At 39.6% G+C, this 22,280-nt stretch overlaps 1 protein-coding gene across 1 annotated transcript in view; it reads right to left on the reverse strand.

The window, feature by feature from the left end:
* kcnq5b (potassium voltage-gated channel, KQT-like subfamily, member 5b) overlaps positions 1-20,727 on the reverse strand; it is a 163,212-nt gene extending 142,485 nt beyond the window's left edge. Inside the window, exon 1 of the mRNA XM_022193395.2 lies at positions 19,969-20,727. Coding sequence (XP_022049087.1) covers positions 19,969-20,333 — 365 coding nt within the window. The 5' untranslated portion in view covers positions 20,334-20,727. The remainder of the gene's footprint in view (positions 1-19,968) is intronic.
* Between the last annotated feature and the right edge of the window lie 1,553 nt (positions 20,728-22,280).

A 22,280-nucleotide genomic window follows, 5' to 3' on the forward strand; every position in this document is an offset into this window, starting at 1 on the left:
CATCTTCACTGATCATTGATAAACACACAGCAACCCCGACAACATAAGTGATCTCTTGCAGTTGTGTAAATAACAGCATCTAACACTGTAAAGCTTTTACAGCTTGTAGAAGTCATTTTTTGAGCAATTTCACAGATTTTTTCCAGATTCAAGCTCACGGAATGTAGCTTGTGTCTGGATGTAATGCTGGTTTTCAGGAGGAAATTTTAAAAAACAGCATGTTTGGAACAAATATTACATAGTGGGACAATGGAAAACAACATGAATACTAACTACATATTAAAATATTACGGTGTGTGTTTTATCCTTAACACCAACTTGGTCTGTAAATCTGTCTACAGGTAGAAAGTTATTTGTTTGCTTCAAGGTACAAAGCAGCATTCAAACTGAAACTATTCGAGGAATATTCATAAACAGACAGCGTAGTCTGTAATGAGATTCAGAATCCAAAGACAACATCTTATTCTTCATTAATTTAAAGAGAGATTATATGGAATGCTGGACTGTCATACTGGTGGTTTTGGGGCATTTACAAAGTACACTTCTGCTTAATCACGACAGGAAATCGGTCTGAGCTGAGTGTGTGTTTAACAACTGGCTGCGTCTTTAATTTCAATTTTCCACAAAAAACAGAACGCGAGTGAAGCCACCGAGAGCACATGGGAGCTGTGGAGAGCAAATATGCAGAGCTCATAGTTTGAGGACGATGTCTAAATATAAGTTATGAATAAAATCTCTCATTAAAATATATTTAATTCTCCTATAAAAACCAATAACGACGGTTGGTTTTCCATCTCCTTGCAAACTGCCAAGAGCAATAATTCCTCACGACCGCAGCCAGGGTGAAAATATAAATTACTCTGACAAATATTTTTCCAAAAACCTCAGTAGCCATATGTAGAATGGAGCAGGAGCATGACTTAATCGCTGCGACAAGAAAAAAGCTGATGGAGATTCCAACAGCGAGCACAGAGGACTTCATCGATACACAATAAAATGCAGCGTTTTGAGGCGAACGTGGCTGGAAAAGCGGTTCAGTGGAAGCACATCGACAATGAAGGCGATATATTCCTCTGTCAACATACCTTTCAAAGCACTTTCATGTGTGATATGTGATCAGGCTACTGTACTCCATCTGTACTAATCTGCTCTCTGCAGTGATATTAAAAGCATGCTGGGTAACTTGACCCGTGTGCTGCAGCCAGTTCAGACACTCTTGTTATTCCAACCAGCAGCTGTTGTGTTTTCCTGCTCAGCTTGATTCCCAAAATCCAAACCCACCTCCTCCTCCTCCGCTGGGGTCAAGCTTGTTTTTTAAAGACAAACACTCGGGAGCTGATTTGTCGAGCGACATGCCGACATGACTTGGCAAAGCTTGGAGTCGATTTAACAGATTTGTGTCGGGATCCAAAGTGTCGCCTGGGAGTCCTCAAGATTCGTATGGTTTCTCAGTTTGTTTAACTAAATGTGGAGTTTGTTTTGTTTTTTTAATTTGGTTATATGACAGGGACCATGTACAGAAGAACATTAACCCTCCTGTTGTCCTCATTTATGGTGGCCAAAAAAATATTGCTCCCTTGTCTGAAAAAAAGCCAAAAATTCAGCAAAAAAATTATGAAAATCTTCTGGAAGAAAATTCCAAAAATTCCTTAAAAGTTTCCCTTAAAATTTTACCTAAAAAAATCCCCAAATTTGGCAAGAAATATTTTTTTAAAATTAAAAAATATATATAAATTGTAAATATTGTCAAAAATTAATAAAAATCTTCCAAAAAATCCTAAAAAATATCTAAAGTGATTACATCTATATCAGTAAAAGTTCTATTTTCTTTAAGAATGTTCGAAAAAAAAAATCAACCAAAACACTGAATTTTGCTAGATTTTGGTTGATTTTTTTCTGAATGTTCTTCACGAAACATTTCACAAAATAGGTCAGGAAATGGTAAACAAAGTGAATCAATGTTACTTCAAAGGTCTTGTTTTGAACACAACCCAAAGACGTTCAGTTTACTGTCAATGAGGAAGAAACAAACCAGAAAACAATCAAATTTTAGAAGCTAGAATCAGAGAATTCATTTTTTACTCAAGCCGCTTGACTGGCTATCAGAAGAGTTTGATTAATCATTGAAACTATCATTTTATTATCTGTTAACTTTGTTTAATGTTGTTTTCAGAGCAGTGGTTCATGTTTGTCACCAAATGGCAAAGATAGCAACTAGCAGGTGAAGAAAGTATAAATGTTTGGATTTTTTTTCCTCGGTAGTTGAAGAACAAAACAGAGCTAAAAGAATTTTAATTTTAAGCCGCGATGCTTATTTCAATAACATCAAAGGCTGTGTGGGATTAGTGTGTAGGTGACTGTATGTGCACCTGTTGTTTGTGTTCTTATAAAAAAGGGGACGATGTTCCAGTCCATTATTGTCCCACGTCATTAATGCTCCTCTTTGTCGTTGCACTTTGTGTTTGGAATAATGACCCTCATTATTTCGGCTGTGCTCTTTTTCATGACATATTAAATAATTTTGCTTTTTTTTTCCCTAATGGACCTGCAATTTGGCCTCCAATGATTTAGAGCTCTTTTATTTGTCTGTGATAGAAATTCAGAAAAGCGTATATTGCCAGAGCTACAGCATCTTGGGTTAATTGTGGTTCTAATAGGACTCTTTGTTATGATGTTTGTGAATGTGATAAACTTTACATCGAGTCCCTTTACTCAATGTACCGGCATTACGTGTACTCACTGTTCATTATCTTTCAAACATACAGTGGTGGACATGCATGTGTGGCATCATGAGGCAGGACTGCTGCAGCTGGAAGAGCCGACATGACACTTCTGCAGGACAAAACACTGCACAAACACCGCCCAGAGGCTTAGGGGGTGAAAAGATTCAAAAAGCGAAGGCACGTGAAGACCTCTTCATGTCAGCGGCATGTGTGTGATCACTTCCTCCTTCAGCCTCCAACCCCCCCCCCCCCCCCCCCCACACACACACACACACACACAGCACTCTCTCCATTTAGATCACACAGGACTTCGCCTGAGGTGACCTCTGGAGCAAGCTTACCACTAATGTGTTCTGACAAGTCAGCTACAAGAAAGTGCTAACAGAGCACTGTAATGGTTAAAAACCGCTCCGGCGCTCATTCATACCTCAGCACTTTAACCTCAGCGCTCTAACCTTGATGACTTTTCCGCTGCACGGTGTCTAAATTTTGGGAGGATGAATGTGGGATGTCACTGGATGGGCCGTGGCTGTGTGGGCTGCCGGGCCCCGGAATAGTTCTGCAGACTCTCTGGTTGCTGGAGGAGGAGAGGGTCAGAGGAACTATGGGAAAAATTGAGGCTGACCAGAAAATATGGCTCCATCTCACAGAATCAGACTCAGAAATGTGTTGACCTCCTGACATTTGAGGCAAACAAAGAGAAACTGGGCTACGGCAGAAACAACAGTGGAAATATCCCAAAATGACAGATTTTTGAGAAATTTACTCCAAAAATGGCTATTGAAACAAATTCCTTACCAGATGATCCATTACGTAACAATCATTAATCAATTAATTGCTAAAATGTACAAAATACAGCGTGCTAATAACCATTTTTAAAAATGGACACTTAATGCTCACAGCAAAAATAGCTCAGCTACATGATTTGAAACATCAGGTGACACAAATTCTTAATTATATATGTATAAATATTAGCTACTTAATTTACAGTTGCTCATTAAAATTAGTGTAACAAAATCCAAAGTACTAAACACAGCAGATGAGCTGCCGTCTTCCACAGTAAATAATCTTCAACATTAATAAAAGGGATGCTAACGATTATTGTTTCATCGATTATTTGCATTAATAATAACCAATTACAAATACATTAGCTAATAATGCATAAGAAGGAGGAAAATGTAATTTTGATTACCTGTAGTACTTATTTATTTTACTGTAGTGGCCAGAGGACTTTGCGGGAGTTTAGCTAGCAATGTGCACCATGACAAAGACTTCTGTGACGCTGAATTCCAACCGGCCAGAGCTTTCAGTTTAAAGATTGGTCCAACATCTACAGCAGAAGATGAAGAGCAAGACAAAGTGGATTGTCATCTTATTTTTATCTGCCTAAAACGTCTGGATTTATGACAAGTGTTGTTAATTGCATAAAATCAAGACAACTAACTAGCATCAGTTGAGATATCTAGAAAAGCAGAGCTATGCAGTGTGTCATCGTTTCACACAGCATGAAAGTGAAAGCAGCTCTGTAGAGGGAATTTTGAATAAAATGTTTTGGTGTTTCTTTTTTATACTTTGTTTCTGTGAATAGAAACAAAAGCCATGCTCTGGTTGTTTATGCACAAAAGTGCAATAAAAAATAGCTCAGGTACCTAAAAAAATCAATGCGTAATCATGATTTCAATACTGATCTGAGTAATCATGATTAGGACTGTGGCCATAATGCCAACACATACTGTATTCCATTCACAGAAGTTCCCATACTGAGCTTCTTCTGTTCCCAAACAGTGGGAGTGTGTAGCAGTTCGCTGCCATATGAGATGCTCAGAGTGATGCATTCAGGGGTTCAATTCATTTTCATGCAGCAGCTAAAGATGCCTTCAGGGACATCAGACTACCAGGAAGCATCAAAAGCATCACAAGACAGACAGAAACCAGAAAATACTGTCTTCTTCCCACCTTTCTGTGTTTCCACTCACACGGTCACCTCACTGTGTTTTACTTCCGTCTGCACACTGTTGTGGGGGTTCAGGGACAGACTGGCTAGCCAGCTGCAGTGCTGCCCCTCTGGGTAAGACGTGGAGGTCAGGGGGCCGCTGGCCTGCCACCCACTACGATGCAGCGTTGCCAAGCTCGTGCCAACGATGAAGCTGGAGGCGAAGCCCGGCGCTCCAGCTCCCTGATGCTCTGCCATTCCCCCTCCAGGACCGGCGTTCAACATGCCGGATGTGGATGGAGGAAAATCCTTTGTCCTTGTGCAGGACATCTCCCCCCAACACAACACAAGCATTATGACTACTGTAGTGTGAAGCCCGTCTACGTCACACTGTAACGAGGAGTCTATATTTAACCATGTGTCTTTCCTGAGGCATTTCAGTGCTGTAGATCTGTTTGACGTTTGCAGCAATATCTGTTAAAGATGTGCAGCCCTTATTTATATAGGGGATATATGCATGACTGATTTTCATCCTTTGCAAGTGGTGATTTATTGGCAATAAAAGTAAAAAATAGAGCTCAAGTGATACATCATTTGGCCTATTTTGTCAGTGTGCTACACGTTGTTCCATATGTACAGATTTTGTTGTACAGAACAAAATGCTTGGACTAATTTAGAAATGTGAAATTCTTTACAACACTCTCAGTACTTTCTGCAGCACATGTAGCAGAGTACACAGCTGAGCAGACAGCGGTGCCGAGTCGAGAGGAGTCTTCATCTTAAGTTGCCATTTAGTTTGTGAAAAACATTGCTGGAAAGTTAAACAATGAGCTCGTTATTTACCCGTCATAGTATTACTCCACACAAGGGATTTGATGAGATGTTTTGGCGCATAACAGTAAAGACTGACAAGTGGAAAGCTTTTAAAGAAGGAACTGTTGCAGATCCAAAACATTATAAAAATGTATAACATAATAAAAGTAATAGAAATATTTACAATGTGCTATCAGCTGATGTATCAATAATCAACACAATCTGAAGTGTTCTACAATATGCATAAAAAGCACACAGCAAAATAAATAAGAACATTTCAATCTAAAAAGACAAAGTCAGATATAATGGAACATAAAAATTACAGTGCCGTTATAAAAACTATAAAATACAGCATCGGTCAGCTCGCTCCTCCAAGTGATTAAAGCAAATCATAGAAAGTTGAAATCCATTTTTAAAAGTATTCCTAAATTAAAGCTAGGGATCAATTATTCATTTTAAATTGAAATTAAGGTAATCTGAAACGATACAATTAGGAAATCGCAAAGGCTGCAATTTAAGATAAAGGCTATATAGCGAGTCTGACCTAGGGGACTAATTCAAGGCTTCATTACAGGCTTTACATCTATGATACTATAGTATATATTTGCTTGAATTAAAACACCTACTGTACCTACTGTCACATATCTGGTAAGTGTTTTGCGTCCCTCTCACAGACCCTTGAACCAGTTGCCTGAATATATCAGCTGTGACTAACCGCTGGAGCAGGCGGCTCCACAGGGACATCAGGGGACTCGCCACAGCACACCGACGCTCACTGATTTATTTCTGTTGGCCCATTGAAAAACCTGCTTTTTTCCCCTCCCCGAGTCTGGAGTGAGCTCAGGAAGGCAGCATCTGTTGCTATGGAAACAGAAAAAGTTCTTTCGAGTTGCCCTTTTCACTTTGGGATTTTCTGAGACACTCGGAGAGGTTGCTTACATAAAAGAAACACATTAGGAGGCCGCTCGGCTGTTCAGCGTGAAGTTGGCTCTGCAGCACCTCAGCAGTCGGCAGATAAACCCAGTTATTAGGCTTCAATCTGCTTGCGTAACGCTGCATATCAGGCGAAGCGCTACAGTCAGATCTCTAAATTAGCAGAGCAGCCCTGCCTCCTCCTGTATCGCTGCCCTCGAGGAGCAGCATCTGCCAGCACATTTACGATTAACACCCGGAGATCAGGAGCGACTAAAACGACAATAAAAATAGGCTGAAAACGGGAGGACGGAGCTGAGAGGGGTCAGTTGTTTGAATTTGGTCTGAAGCAGCAAGCAGAGGTGCAAAGAGGTGATAAAGACTCATGGCTAATGCACCTCTTACTCTGGTGTGATTCTGTGAGTCGAGAGGTTTTATCTTTAAGACGGAGAAGAAAAGAAATATTGTGGAAGTGGAGACGGAGGGGGAGAGGCATTAAGGAGGACGGAAAAAAGGTGCTTTTCTCACTCTGGAGGTGACTCACACTCTGCAACCTGTGAAATGACCCACCAGGGCAATCAGCAGCAGAAAGTTTCTCATCAGAAAGTCAGGCTCGAGAGGCGTACAGGTGGAAAAACCCTCTCCCACCATCAGCTGCAGACTCACAGTGTTCAGCAGTGACGCTGTCTGGTTTCAGATTTAAAGAAAGAGCAGGAAGAACTCGACCGGTGGGAGGCGAACAGGTGTTGTTTAGGTAAATGATGCAGCTCCGAGCTGCAGCACAATGCAGAGTAGAGGTGTGTCGCGTCCCGAGGCCTCGGCTTTGTGTTGACAGAAAGGAAACATCTCTGGAAACAGAGAGAAGGGGAAACTCCCTCTGAGCAAACTAAGAAACATGAAACCTGCAGCAGGCGAATCCCTATCAGCTGGGACTCCAACAGCTAACTGATTTACATACAGACATATAACCAGGAATGGTGACAATGGAAACATTAACCGCCTTAAGATGCTTCATTTCAGCCAATACCTACAGTTACCCATCATTTTAATGACCTTTTTTTTTTAATAAAAAGAGCAGAGAAAAGGTTTTATTTGAATTTAACCACCTTTAGCCTATTCTTTAACAATGATTTTAGTTTTTCTGCGGCACATTTGGAACATTTTGCTGCAAACTGTACCTATAGGTGTTAAATAAAGGTTGAGTGAATGATAATTTCATGAATAACACACAAATACATAAACTTAAAAACATAAATATAATTAATTGGGATAAAGGATCTCCTCTCAACACCAAAAAAGTGTTGAAAAGATTAACTCTTGAAAAAATATCAATCCCAGGAATAATAAACTAAAAGTAATTAAAATGATTTTGAATGGATTCCTCTCATCTTTTCAATGATAACGATGAATATTAGTTGTTTTTTTGTTTTTTTCCTTCTACGAAATGCAGAAACTTTTCGTTTTGGTTGAAAAGGGTTAGGCAAAATAAGTTTTGACTTCAGCCTAAACCCTTCGGTCACAGGACGATGATGTTGACGATGATGATAATGATCATGTTGACGATGATATTTTATGTGGACAACGATGATGATGATGATGATGCCATCATAAGTGCACAATTGTTACAAGGTTTACTTTTTTCCTTGCTGACCGAATAAACTACTACTACTACTAAAACTTGCAGCATGTTTAAAGGGTGCAGTTATTTCTGTGTTTTTCTTGCTTGTATATGGGCAAAATGACACCATTTATCACAGCCAGACACTGGAAAAGCAGAGAGAATTACCAAATTTTGTAGATTCTAATTTTCTATCCTTGAAATAATTATGTTTGACGAGCCATTCCGTTGAGAAAATCTAAGTTTAAAATTTTCATATTTCATCATCTTCACTCCATTATACACGTTCCACTTAAAGATCCACCAAAAACAACCCTTTGGCTCGAACTACATTCACTTAAAAATATATATTAAATAAAATCTTCACTTCAAAATAAAACCAAACAGTCATGACTGACTCAGTCGGTGCATTACAAAAATTCTGGATATTTTTTCAGCTGAACTGCAGGCAGTGTTTACACAAACCATAGAGAAGACAAGCATGGAAACTAATTAGAGCAACTTAGAGGAAAATAAAACATACTGAATCAAAAACATAAATGTAGCATGGCCCAAAAAACACATAAAGAGGAGAGAGTTGTTGGAAGACACATGGTGAAGCATGTGAAAAGGTTTGTAGAGGCTGTAAAAATGCAGACAGGTAAATATGGAAGCATGTGGAGCCTTGTTTTTCTGTTAGGAACAACGCTGCACATGATGATTCCATTTATTTTTTCCAATTTTGGCACAATAAAAAAAATTGTTTTTCTTTCTTTCAAACAGACATTTCTGAGTTTCCTCTCCTTCTTCGTGTTTGTTCTGTTTCCACAGAGGAGCAGAACTTTATATTGCAGTGAAAAATAATTCCACAGTGAAGAAAAATGTGACAGGATAAATAAATATCCAGGAACTGCTTGGAGTTCACATTTTTCAAAGCAGAGGTGCACAGAGGATGCAGGTAAACCAGCTGAGCTGAAGGAATACGACAGCAGTTGCTGTCATACAGAGGAAATATGACGAGCACAAACACATCTTTGGAGGTGAAGGAATTCTGTTGTGCTCACCCAAAGGTTAAGGCCAGTGATAATCTACTGTACAGTTTCCTCGATGTCAGTAAACCAAAACAAACCATGAATTCCTGCTGCTGGCAAACAGTCTGTGGATGGAAGCATGATGTATCTGCAGCCCCACAGAGCTCCACTGTTGTCCTCAAACTAATAAAACACATCTGAGCCACACTGTTGCAGACGGTGAACACAGGTGCTGCAGCTCATTTTCACTCTCAGCTGCTGTAAATACTCCACACGCAAAACGAGCATTAACCTGCAGCTTTGAATAGTCCCATAGAAATGTGCTCCTACTTACAGGTTGAGTGAGGCTTGTTAAGAACTTGTGTGCAGTACTGAATGTTTTAGACAATTAGTCGTTTAAAAACACAAAACAAAATACACATTTGTGACCGCACGTAAAAGTAGGAGGTGAGAACAGCCTGGAGAGTGTTTGATCAGCAAGACACAGACGGCAACACTGAAGTCAGCTTTAGTGATATGCTTTTATTTGTTTGGTTTTTTATATAGTCAACATTTAACATTTTGGCATTTTTTATATCATCTGTGATTTTAGGAAAAATCTATAAAATAACAGTTTAAAAAGTTATTCTCTATTTGTCTGTCTTTAATATATATATAACTTTTCTTTCAATTAAAGACAAATACCTGCAAAATGATTAGATTTTAGTTGATTTAAATACAATCAAACATTGTAAAATTTTAGCGTGAAACACAAAAGAACGAATGTAATAATTACAGATTTTTTTAAGTGAATATTTACATTTTTGACCTTTTTTGCTTGTTTGTTTTTTACAGTTAAAATGTAAATTAATACTTTTTTCATTGCTGTAATTTTAACAGAGCATGGATAAACTGTAAAATAACATTATAGAATCTAATTTACCATTTTCCAATGGTAAATAAGCGTCATTCTTTAAATTATTACAAATGCATGTAAAACTATAGTTTTTTCGCTGATTAATAGTATTTACATTAAAAATGTCAACCATAAAAGAGCAAATTGTCATTTATAAAATTATAGAATTTTAATGTGGAGGCTATTTATGGTTATTTATAAATTTAACAAAACAGGGGAAAACAGTCAGAATTATTTACCAATTTCCAATCTTTTATAAATATTTTTTAATTAATTAAATATCTTTAAATAATGATATTCTAGCTGATTTAAATGTAGCCACAAATAAGCTTACAGTGAAACACAAAAGAACAAACTATCATTAAAAAAATACATGTAAATTACTAGATACGATATGCAAGTTAACCAAACCTGGAAATTTAAAAAATAAAAAATAAAAAATTCCAGTTTGTTTAGAAATCTTACATGTCTCAGTGTTTACAGTAAAGGCAATATATTCATTGTACCTTATTTGACCAAATGTCTGAGTTTTCCTGGTTTGTTTTTTGCCATTTGAGAAGCACAAGTGTCTATTATGCTTGAATAAAAACATTATACTCCAATTAACAAAACTTGCTTTTAATATTTACACTTTTTTTTCTTTGCATAAAAAATGCTGCTCATTAAAGACACCCAACACAAACAAACAGTTCAACCACTTGTATCAAACACACATTAGCTGTCTTTGTTCGTACGAATCAGATTTCTTCTGTCAGACACTAATTCACACCATCGAACAGCCGCCGTCTGGATGAAGACATCACACCTCTGCTTTGTGTCGCTGCTGCCATCAAACCAGCCAAGTTCTTCTTTAACACTTCAGTTGTGTTTACAGCACTTTGCTCTGGCTGTTTACAAGAAGTTTGTTTCCACTGAAGGTGACAGACGCGCCAAGGTTAAGACGAAACTCTACATCTAAGCAGACTTCATCCCACAGAAGAGGAACCTCTCAGAGAGAAAATGCAGAGGAAAACAGATATTGCTAGAATCTAAATGGGTGGACTGTAGCTGAAAACATAACAGCAGTGGGATTTAGAGCAGCGTCTGATTAGTCACTCAGATGTTTCCTAAATCTTTTTATTGTGTCTGTTGGCTTCACGCGCCCAATAACGCCTATCAAACAGAGCTTTCTGGATGAGCCAGCATCCTTTACTGCGGCCCATAAATCCGAGCCTTTCGAACAATAAACCGACTGATAGATATTTAACAAGTGAGAGCAGCGAGTTCATGTCACCACCCGGTGCCCCTCGGCCGCTCGGCGTGCCAGACCTGAGGTGGAGGAACGCTGGATCCTTTCCCCCCACACTTTTCCAGCCTCCCAACATACTTGCGAGGATAAGAGCTTGTTAATCCAGAGGTGAGATGAATGGCAGCACTGTGAATACGTGTGCAGGAAGGAGGGCAGCCGGGACCTCGGGCGCAACTCGAGTCAGCACAAAGACTGGCTCAGTGCTGCTGCTGTCACACAACGGATAAAAATATACGTGCATGCAGCCGCCGTGCAGGAAAGTGCAGCAGCAGAGGAGTTACGAGATGTTTAGTTGGCAAAAATTTTATAAAAAAGCTGCACAATCTGGTGAATCAACTCCAAGAATTAAGAAAAAACTGACAATGCAATATTTTGCTCTTCTGTGAAATGGGAAAATGTGGGAATTTACACCAAATAAACAGTCTGGAAAGAATGAGTCGTTCTGCAATAATCGGGTGACTTCTTAGGGGACTGGATTTGTATGTATATGTATTAAATATGTTGGGAAAAAACTTTCTTGGAACCTTTCTCATACGGTGTAAAAATGTATCAGAATTAGTTTTTTGGCTGTGGATGGCCTTCAGATTTGGTGTTGCACTCATTAATCTAAACTATTTTGCACCTGAATGAAACTCCCTAAACCCAAAAACTTGCAATCAGGTTTGAAAGGCATTTTATCTTCAATAAAAAAGAAAACAAAATTGCCAAAATTACGCCATTTATCAGAACCAGAAACTATAAAAACAGCAAGAACTGTCAGATTTTCAACAGTCTGACATTCCTTGAACTCATCATGTGTGAAAAATCTGAGCATAAATCATGATACTTCATCAAAATCACCAAAAATAAACTTCCCATCCAACATTCTGGAACAAAGAACACAATTACACAAAGGCAACACATAAAAATATTTGCAGCCACCGTGCAGCAGCAGAGGAGTTAACAGATGTTTAGTTTAAAAACAAAAAAGCTGCACGATCTGGTGAATCAACCCCAAGAATTCAGAAAACACTGACAATGCAATCCAATAAGACACATAGCAATATTTTGCTTTTCTGTGAAATGGAAAAAATACAGGAATTTACACCAAATGAACCGTTTGGAAAGAATTAATCATTCTATAATGATTGGGGTGACATTGTAGACGAGTGTGTCTGCTGAGAAAATTAAAAAATATATTAGAAAAGTAATCTGGAACCTTTTTATGTGGTGCAACACTGGCAAAGGCGTGCAAAAAAGCTTTTTTTCCTTCTGAGCCCGAAAACCTGCCAGCAGGTTTCAAAGGCATTTTATCTTTACAAAAAATAAATAATTACAAAAATGCCAAAATTACACCATTAACCACAGTCAGAAACACAAAAAGCAGAAAGAACTGTCAGATTTTCAACTTTTTGCCAGTTCTTGAGCTAATTATCTGTGAAGTGTTGATACAGTGGGGGGGGGGGGGGGGGGGGGGGGGAAATCGAGCTTCTGTACAATAAAATACAACAAAATAATCTGCGGTTCTTGGTGCAACTGTGAAGTGCATGTAAAGCCACCTGTCATTTCCCACTGTTGGGGAAAAAAAGTTGTACACGTTGATTCCAGGTTTTTTCAATTTTTGCAAAATAAATAAAACTGATTTTTTTGTCATCCTACACAGGATACATTTCTGAGTATTCTCTCTCCTTCTTCATGGTTGTGCTGTCTCCATAGAGGTGTAGGAGTTTATATTGAGACAATTTGACTGTAATTGACGCTATATAAATAAAATTGAATTGAATTGAATTGAATTGAATATTGTAGTGAAAAATGAGCGCACAGTGAGGAAAAATGTGACGGAAAGAAAGTAAAAAAAAAACAAAACAAAACAAAACACACACCGAAACTGTGTGTTAAACAGTAAAACTAATTGGTTGTGTTGCTTCATGTGGCTGGAACAATTGCAAAACTCTGGATGACAGAATATCAGACATCAGTCAATATCATTCCTTCTGTAGACAAAAAATTTCCACACAACTAACGTTGCCTTTCTTTTTGCAACCAAACCTTCTTTTTCAGCGTTAATTTCTGGATCGTTGTTTATTTTGTTGTTCTCATGGAGCCTGAATGTAAAAACCTCTGTGTCTTGAGAATAAAGTTAAAACAGACGTCACTTGTTAGTCATGAAAATGAGATCTGTGATTGTTTTCTTTATGTATGAAAGCTGAAAAAAAACTATATCATATTGTGTTTGACTTAATTACTACACATCAGCTGGCAGATTTAATCAACCAACGTCATCCTGTCACCGATATGTTTTTATCAGCACATAACTTGTCCAGTATATTGATATGAAAACTTTCTTTTATAGCATATAGAGCAGAAAACGACATCCGAGGTAATTCACAAACTGTCAGTACAGTTTGTCAGCAGAGCTGCTCTAACATTATTCTTTATAACAGTTCTGCAGCACATGTAGCAGAGCACATATCACAGCTATACAAACGGTGGTGTGGAGTAAAGCAGTGTCATCATGGTAAGTTGCTGAGTAGTTTTTGTAGAACTAGTAAGATAATATTGTGCAATATCATAATTCCTAACTTCCTATAATCAGTTTTGACCCTAAAAACCCAGCATCACTCAGTCTCCACTCCACACTTTATAGGATGCTGAAATGATATATTACCAAACCATATCCTAGCCTTATTTTAGCTTAGCTAATATATTTCAGTCCTGTATCATACTTGCATGTTATTGCTTTTCTGCATTTGAAGTGCTGCTTTTTTTAAGTTTTGTCATTTTGTTTTTTCTGAGCAATACCTGGCACAAGAATTTCCTCAGGAACTAATAAACTTTTATCTTATCTGTTATTCTGCAGCCCCAAACCGCCTAGTATCCACACTGACTTTCCACTAGGTTTTATTTGAAAATCTAGCATAAATTACACTTAACACACATGATGACCCCGATGCTGTTCTTTATGTCACAGTTTCCGAGAACTAATTTCCCACCGAAGCCGAATACGAGTCAGAAGGGGAGTTGAAGGTGAAACATCACTGGAGGTTGAGCAGTTTGTCAACCAGAGGATAACTGTGGATGCATTTCCACCTCTGATCTGCTCCTCATGGGTCGGCTCAGACGAGGCAGATAAGGAAAAGTTTGTGATTTTTTTTTCATTATTGCATCCTGGAAAGCAGTGAATGATGAAATTGAACTTCTGCGAGTTATCAAAAAGACGCTTCAGCCGTTCAAGCAGCGCAGCTTTGGCCAAATTAGAATCAAACACTGATTCTCCAGAGGAACCTTTGCAGACAAACGCAAAAAAAAAACAAAAAAAAAACAGAGTCAGAAGTGTTGTTTTTTAACCACATGAAGAAGTTTACCACGAAAATAAAATCTTGATTAACTGAGATGTAGTCAAGAACGCGTGAGATTATTTATGAAGTGATGAAGTTAAAAAATACGGTAAAAAATGACATCCTGACATAAACTGAAAAACTTGCTTATTTAATGCAGTTGTTTTAAATATGACTTCTGTAGTCGTGTCTGCACACTGAAAAAACATTTGAAAACCCCTCATACATGTATATTCTGTGCACATTTTTTAGAAAATCTGGGCAGTAATTAGGTTACATTTGGAGTATATTGATTATTTAAAGCTGCACTACTTGAGTTTTTGGTCATACTGACATTTTAAAACTGCAGCCAAACTGCCTAAACTTTCTTTTGAAGATGTTTTTCTGGGCATCTGGCCGATATAAGTCCAATAGCAACTGTCTTTTTTTTCTTTTTACCTCTGTTTTGGCCTCCACCAGCTCCTGTTTAGCAGCTTTCTGTTCACATGTAGTTGTTGACGTTGTGTTCTGCCCTGCAGCAGAATTCTGTGTGCCGCAGTGCCCCCTACTGAGTTTCCATTAGTAAATGATGTTAAAGCAGGGGATTGTCGAATAAAGAGTTAGTGTTGGTCAGGCCATGAGAGGATCAGGACGCTGCTGCTTCTCCAGCTGTTTTACTTCATTGTTGTGACTTTGGACAGTAATTGTCTGTAAACATTTAAGTTGTTTGGCTTTCCTTTTTCTGAAAACTAAATACTACCGCTGAATTTAAGTGATCATTTGCAAATTTTTAAAGTCTTTCGTCAGCCAAACTTTAATCAAATCAGTACTTGTTTATTTCCCCCCCCTCACAAAAAAATCTGACAAGTTAAAAAAAAAACCCACAGTATCTTTATGATTCTTAAAAGCCTTTTTGCGCTTGGTTTGTGATTCTTGGTTTGACTGCACAGACTGAACACACACTAAAGAGTAATTTTTTTCTGCACTGTGCAGCTCCATGTGGTGTCGTCCACTTACATTAAATTATTGTTCTCCTGCGTCCTGCTGATAAAAGGTAGAGGCAACTGCACATATTCATATGATTTCTGAAAATATATCCACTAGTGATGTAGCACGAGGAATAAAACAGACAAGTTAGCTGTTGTTTTTAGATGATCTACATGTTGGTTGTTGAACTGTGTCAATTAGGTTGGAACTACTCAAAAATGTTAAAACCTGGGGGGTGTTCACAAGAAGTCTGTTCCTCTTGCCACCAATAATAATGGCTTAATCCTTGAAGGCTGATGGAGCGCTTTTCTCCTTATGAAAGCAACTCCAGAGATAGTGTAGCAATGAGAATTAAGTCAGATGTAGGGCTGCAATTCTCAATGAATCGATTAATCGTCGAAGCACGTTACGACATCAAAAGTGGAAGTGAGCGTGCAAGGCAACAGAAATAATCATCCAGGTGGAGCGCTGAACACGGACAGACATCCGTGCTGCATCATCTGCTGTATCATAGACACGTATGTCTGTGCTGTATCCTGCATATATAATAGATGCATATATTACATATATGCATCTATTATATGAGCACGATACAAAGCGAATGTCTGTCCGTGTTCCGCCCGGACGATTATTCTGTTGCATAACGCGCTCGCTTCTAGCCTAGCCGCGCTAGACAACCCACGGCAACGAATTTAATTCTCTGCCAGGATGGGTCTAGTTACCCTCCATAAGGCTCGAGGTTGGATTCTCCTAAAACTGGCCGACGAATCACCATGAAGTCAGAAGGCGGGCGTAACTAAGTGACGACAGAGGCGCGATGATTCTGACAGAAACAACCGGAAACAACTAGCCTAGCCGTGCTAGACAACCCACAGCAACGAATTTAATTCTCTGCCAGGGTCGACAACAAAAACGACAACAGTCGTTGAGCTCCATTAGCACCAACTCTGAATAATCTTTCTGTTAACATGTCTGTAATATACTTGAGCTTCACCCATTGACTGAATAAATAAGGCTTCACCAAACTCCCGCATCCTCTGATTTCCGGCGCTTTAGGAGCCTATTCGTTGCGCTGATTGGTTGTATACCTACCCAATTGTTTCTGCTTTTGATGCTGTAACGTGCTTCGACGATTAATCGATTCATCAATAGTTGCAGCCCTAGTTGGATGAAAGCATATCGACCAAACAATCGGCAACTCCACCTGGACACTACAGTCCTAACAAACAGATTCCCTTACAGATCTGATTTTCAGGGAAAAAATCTAATTTTCCTGCAGTCAGAGTAACACCTTCTAATTGTCACCCTTATGATTGCAGTAATCCTGCTTCTTGTGCAACAACAAAAAGCAACCACACAGCTTTTAAAGACACAGCTGGCTCACGCTTAAGGAAAATGCATGCCCATCTTTTTAATTTACACCACAGAGCAGCACAGCAGGAGAGAGAAAAAAAATAACATTCTTAACTGAGATTATGCAAATTTGCTCTTTGCCTCGGAGACATTCTGGTGTCGGGTATCAGTCGAGTTTCATGTAATGTGTGTGTCAAGAAATGTCCTTTTGCAAAGACGAACAATGCAACTATCTACAGGTACACTTTTTCCCAGGAGGGCATCAAACAGATGAGGCTTTTTTCTTTTGCAAATCAGTAATTAAACAGGTTTTTGCAACAACTTTAAGCACCAGTTTCAAATGATTGAAAGGTAAAAGGAGAAAACTGAACCTCATTTTTGGCCTTAGAGATGCTGAGATTGGCCCTGCCGGTCACTTATTTTGTGCAGCAGCTGGTTTAAAGACACATTGATCAATACGTTCCTGATGTTCTCAATAGCAATAAATGGGAACCTCTGCAACCTTTATCATCGAATCTGTAACGGTGAAGGCGCTCGGCTGTGAAAACCGTACCATCAGCAAACCAGTACAACTTTCAAGGCCACTACACATCATAGCAGCATTTATCACATTCAGGAGAGTTCAGTCAACCCCAAACCTCCACATCTCCAGTTCAAACTCACACCAATCATTCACCGACTTCCCTTGAGGTGAAGAGAAAAGAGTCCAAAGAGCCCCCTGTGGGTGTGAGTGAGTCAAGACTTTCATAAGATTTGGAAATTAGCATTTTTGAGTCAGCCTTTTAGCAAAACAGTGAAGCAGACTGAACTGGGGATCGACCGGTGCATCTCTTTAAGTTATAGCTCCAATAAAAAGAGGATTCAGAAGATCACCATAGACTCATAAAGAACTGTGGATGAATTGATGCCTGAAACTGTTTCACACTGCAGAGAGATTACAAATTGTCCAGATCAGCAACAGGACACGGTGTAATTCAAAGGTTTCATAGGTTTATTTTTCAAAGAATTGAAGATAAGAAAATGCACCAGTGTGGATGGAGAGGTGGAAATCTTGCCACGAATGAATGAAAATATGAGGTTCTCCGAATTAGAGGAAGCAATTAATCAAATTTGAGCAGCTAATGTGCAAACAAACTTCAGCCAGATTTAAAGCTGCAAAATTTAATGTTGAAAATCCAGCATTGTAGGCCGCTAATGTAGCTTCCCAGATCCAGTTTAAAAATGACGCAGAGGAAACTGCTCCATTTAGGAGATTTGGGTTCAAGAGAAAGGTGTCTGGTGATCGAAATGAGTCAGATCTGTGCAAAGTCCATCACTGCACAAGGCATCCTGGTTAGATTTCTGTCCAACTTGATCCCAACCTCTCCTGACGTCATAAAAAACATAAAGACTGAGACGGCTGAAGTTTCTTTCCAGTGACTTATCGGCCTCAAGAATGATGTTAGAAACTGTAAGAGAGATTTAACTTCATTTGTTTATTTATAAGGTTTATTCTAGGCCTGTGGTTGAAAACATTCAGATCACACATCATAACCTGAATAAAATGTATAGTTCTAGTTGCTGTATATGAACAGTGGGTTGGGTTAGCTCATTTTGCAACACAAATTATTAAAATAACATCTGTACAGATGTGAAGCACTGGAAGTCTGAATACCTGACAGATCAGAAATTAAAGCTACAATCTTGTGTTCCTAGTCATTATATTAATATTGTATTAGTTGGTGTTGTCATTCTATGCAGTTTAGTCGCTCGCTTGATTTCTATACAGTGACAAACTGATCTGAGAATTCATTTAATATGGAGGTGAACAGAGACCACAGATCGCCTGTATAGCATTTTAAAGGGATACCCTTGTCATAATTAAAACTGTTGTAGATTGTGCACAAACTCACATATGCATTAGACAACATTTTTTAAAAAAATTCTAAAATGTTTCTATTCAACACCAGTGAGAGCAGAGAACCTGTAATCAGCCTCATCCTGCATTTGGGACCAAAGAACACTGTGGGGGGATTTAGCTAGTAAAGGGGCACCATAACAAAGACTTATGTGAAGGCAAACAACTTCCAGTCAGAGCTCATGTGTTGAAGAAACTAGAATCACACTGGACAAGGTTCCTACATCTCAATAACATCATTGGCATCTCTGCTTTACCACCACAAAGTGTGCTCACTTAAGAACTGTGTGACAGAATATGTAAACAAAGCATCACGTTAGCTTAAAGTCTTCACTGATCTGTTTTTTAAAAAATGCTTTTATCTGAACTGATCCTGGATTATACCATCTGTCTGATGTAACGTGACAAAGAGTCTTCCAGAGATAGCCTTTCGAAACCACTGATATTTCCTCTAAAAAGGAGGAAGTTAAATGTTCTTGTAGCGGTCAATTATTGCAGTATCTTGACGAATTTATATGTACATAAAGATTTAAAGAGTGCTTTCATTAAACATCACAGCATAGATCCTGTAATCAGCTTCATCCTGTATTTAGAAACAGCTGATTCAAGGATGCTTTAAAAATAAAAGTGATCAGCTTCATGCGCTCAAACATCTCCCCTCCCCTCAGACAGTCACCCCACCCACTCACCAAAAAAAAAAAAGACCCACAGAGAAACATGGTGCTCTACGGGCAGCATGTGTCTCCACTTCCTTCCTCTCAGAAACACTTCTCATCTACAACGTCGAATCAAACGCAGCTGGTCTGGAGGTCGAGCAGTCATGACCTCCTGCAGCCAAACTGACCCCTCAGTTCTGTTTTTAACAGCACAAACTAAACCCAGAAGGCCTCCTGAAAGCACCAGTCAACAGAACACGCTTCTCTGATGTTTACTGCTGCATATTCATGTTGCACGGACACATCAAACCTTAAATATAAGCTGCACCACAAAGACTCGCTGAGGAGGGAATAAATAATGTGCAGGGAGGCTGACAGTAATCTTCTCCTCACAGCAGAGCAGGATTTAATGGTTAAGCTGTGAAATTGGCTCCTGCTGAAGAGTTGCTCATCTATTGTTGAATATAATCTGCGCTCTGACTCATTCATGAGAGCAAAAAGTGACAAATATGAGACAGGAGCAGCACACGTTTGTTCTCAGCAGACACCAACAGGTGATGAAGAAGAAGAAGAAGAAGTGAACTTACACGAACGCGTGGTAGATGAACGCCCAGGCTCTCGGTCGCTCCAGCACGTTGTACAGGTAGTTCTGCAGCCGCCGGTAGCGCACGTTCCTGCGGCCGCTCTGCGCGCTGTAGATGAGCGGCTTCCCCAGCAGGCTGAGCCGGGCGCCCTGCTTCCCCCGCAGGCTGTCCGAGCCGCCGGCACCGGCACCGGCACCGGCACCTGTGGCGGCGGAGGCTGACAGCAAACCGTCTCCCGCGTTGTTCATCATCATCATCCTTCGTCCGGACTCCACATCTTTCAAACCGTAGCCTTCGGTTCGGTGCCCCGGCGACGTCCTCATCCAGAGCCCGGTGCCGCCTTCGTCTCCGCTGTGGTTCCGGGGCATGGCATCACCAAGGCGGGCATCGAGTGCGCGGAGCTCCTCTCCAGCATGCGTGGACTCTAAATCACACGTGTGAGCCGCAGTGAAAGCAGCGCCGTCAAACTCTGACCGCCCTCTTTCCTCTTCCCAGTTACACGACCGCGCGTAAAAAGCTGTCCACGGCGCCTCTCCGGAGCGCGGACTCACACGACACCGAGCCACAGCAGCAGCGTGTGTCCGTGTGAAGCAGCAGAGAGGAGAGTTCCACACTAAAATGTCACAACCGGCTCCGCGTTTCGCCGCCTGTTGCTTCACCACTAAACTGCGCGTCTGCAGCTGATGCTCATCGAACCCACCCGGCGACTTGATCTGAAGGATTTGATCTATCTCCACTCGGTTCGGTATCGTGGCTCCAGACCAGGGGCTAGTTTAGTTTCGTGGATGCAAATAATCAACCGTAGCTCTCGTGTAATTTAATTTCCCGAAAAAGTTCAAAATTACGCCAGAAAAGCCGATCAGGTGACACGGCCGGATTCTGATGATTTTTCCACTTGGTTCAGGCTGGAAAAGTGACCGCAGCGCCGAACATCTGCAGAAAATATTAAAGTGCACCCAAAGTGACTTTTAATTCATAGGAACTACTTGTTCCGTGCGTTTTATTAAAGCTTCTGTTAGTTTTATCTCATCAAATCTGTCAAAACAAAAATGTTTCTGCACCACGTGGTCCGTTCTGAACCTGTCACTCACAAATTCTGCTGCTGCTTTGATGTAATGATGACCGTTAAACTCAGCTGCTTTTGATGAACTCAGCGAAATAAAACAACCACTGCTTCCTTTGTGTGTCTCTGCAGCTCGAATGAAAGTTAAAAAAGAAAAAAAGTGTCAGTTAACTCCTCCTGCGGAAACTTCCTCTTCTCAGACGCACAGTGGACGCGCTTCATTTTCAGCTTTAACCGGGCAGAAAATCCTCCTGCAGCTTCTTCATCATGACTCTGAACACACGATGCCTTCAAATGCAGTAAAACTGAGGATTTGCTTCGTTAAATGAATGAGATTTGTGCGATTTTGTTTGCACAGAAAGTCTGTTTTCACATCGAATCCAGAGAAACTGCAGCAGCTGATAGTTCGTCTTCCTACAAAACCACGCCACCTGCTGGAGGCTGCAGCTACAGACAGACAGACTCTTCTTTCACTTCTTGGTGCTTTGAGGTCTAGAAATGTTTCAACACACCTTCAGCTGCTGATGTTCGCAAATGCTGTTTAATTCTTTAATTATTCTCATTGAAGAGTGCAGCCCTACGCACAGGAAACGAGCATTTTGGCTCATTTTCGGCCTTGTTTTTCACTGGGATGATGCAGTTTCACATGATAAAGAGCTGTGAACTGTCTCAGTGAGGGCTCAATAAAGTTGATCTTTTCTTATAAATGCCTCATGAGGCACCAGCAGATTATTAACATTTTTTTTTTACTGCAAAGGATGAGAACTTTAAGAAACACTCTTTCAAACTTTAAGTCATTATCACCAAAGCTGCGACTGCAGTAAGTTAAATAAATAAAGTTTGAATGATTAAAAAATAAGAAAATAGCAGGATCTTTCTGGAAACAGTCTGACACTGAAGCAGAAGCTCAGTGTTGAACATTATGTAGTTAATTAAAGTAATAATCATAAAAAATAAGCCCAGACCTAATTTAAATTCTAAATTGCAGCCTTTACCGTTTGCTAATTGTACTGTTTCAAAATACAATTTGAAACTAATTAACTGTTCAGCCTGATTGAAGACACTAAAGTAAAAATGAAATTCTCAAAACCAGTTTCATTAACTGCAATGCTTAAGATAATTAACTATCATTTTATTCAGCTCTGCAACTTTATTGTGAAAGATTTAATATCTGCAATTCATTTTTTCTGTGGTAATAGTTTCAAGAAAACAGTTGTTATGATTCTATCTAATATGTGATGTTTTACAGGTG

Source organism: Acanthochromis polyacanthus, chromosome 3 (genome assembly GCF_021347895.1).
Source record: "Acanthochromis polyacanthus isolate Apoly-LR-REF ecotype Palm Island chromosome 3, KAUST_Apoly_ChrSc, whole genome shotgun sequence".
In the NCBI taxonomy this organism is placed as follows: Eukaryota; Metazoa; Chordata; class Actinopteri; family Pomacentridae; genus Acanthochromis; species Acanthochromis polyacanthus.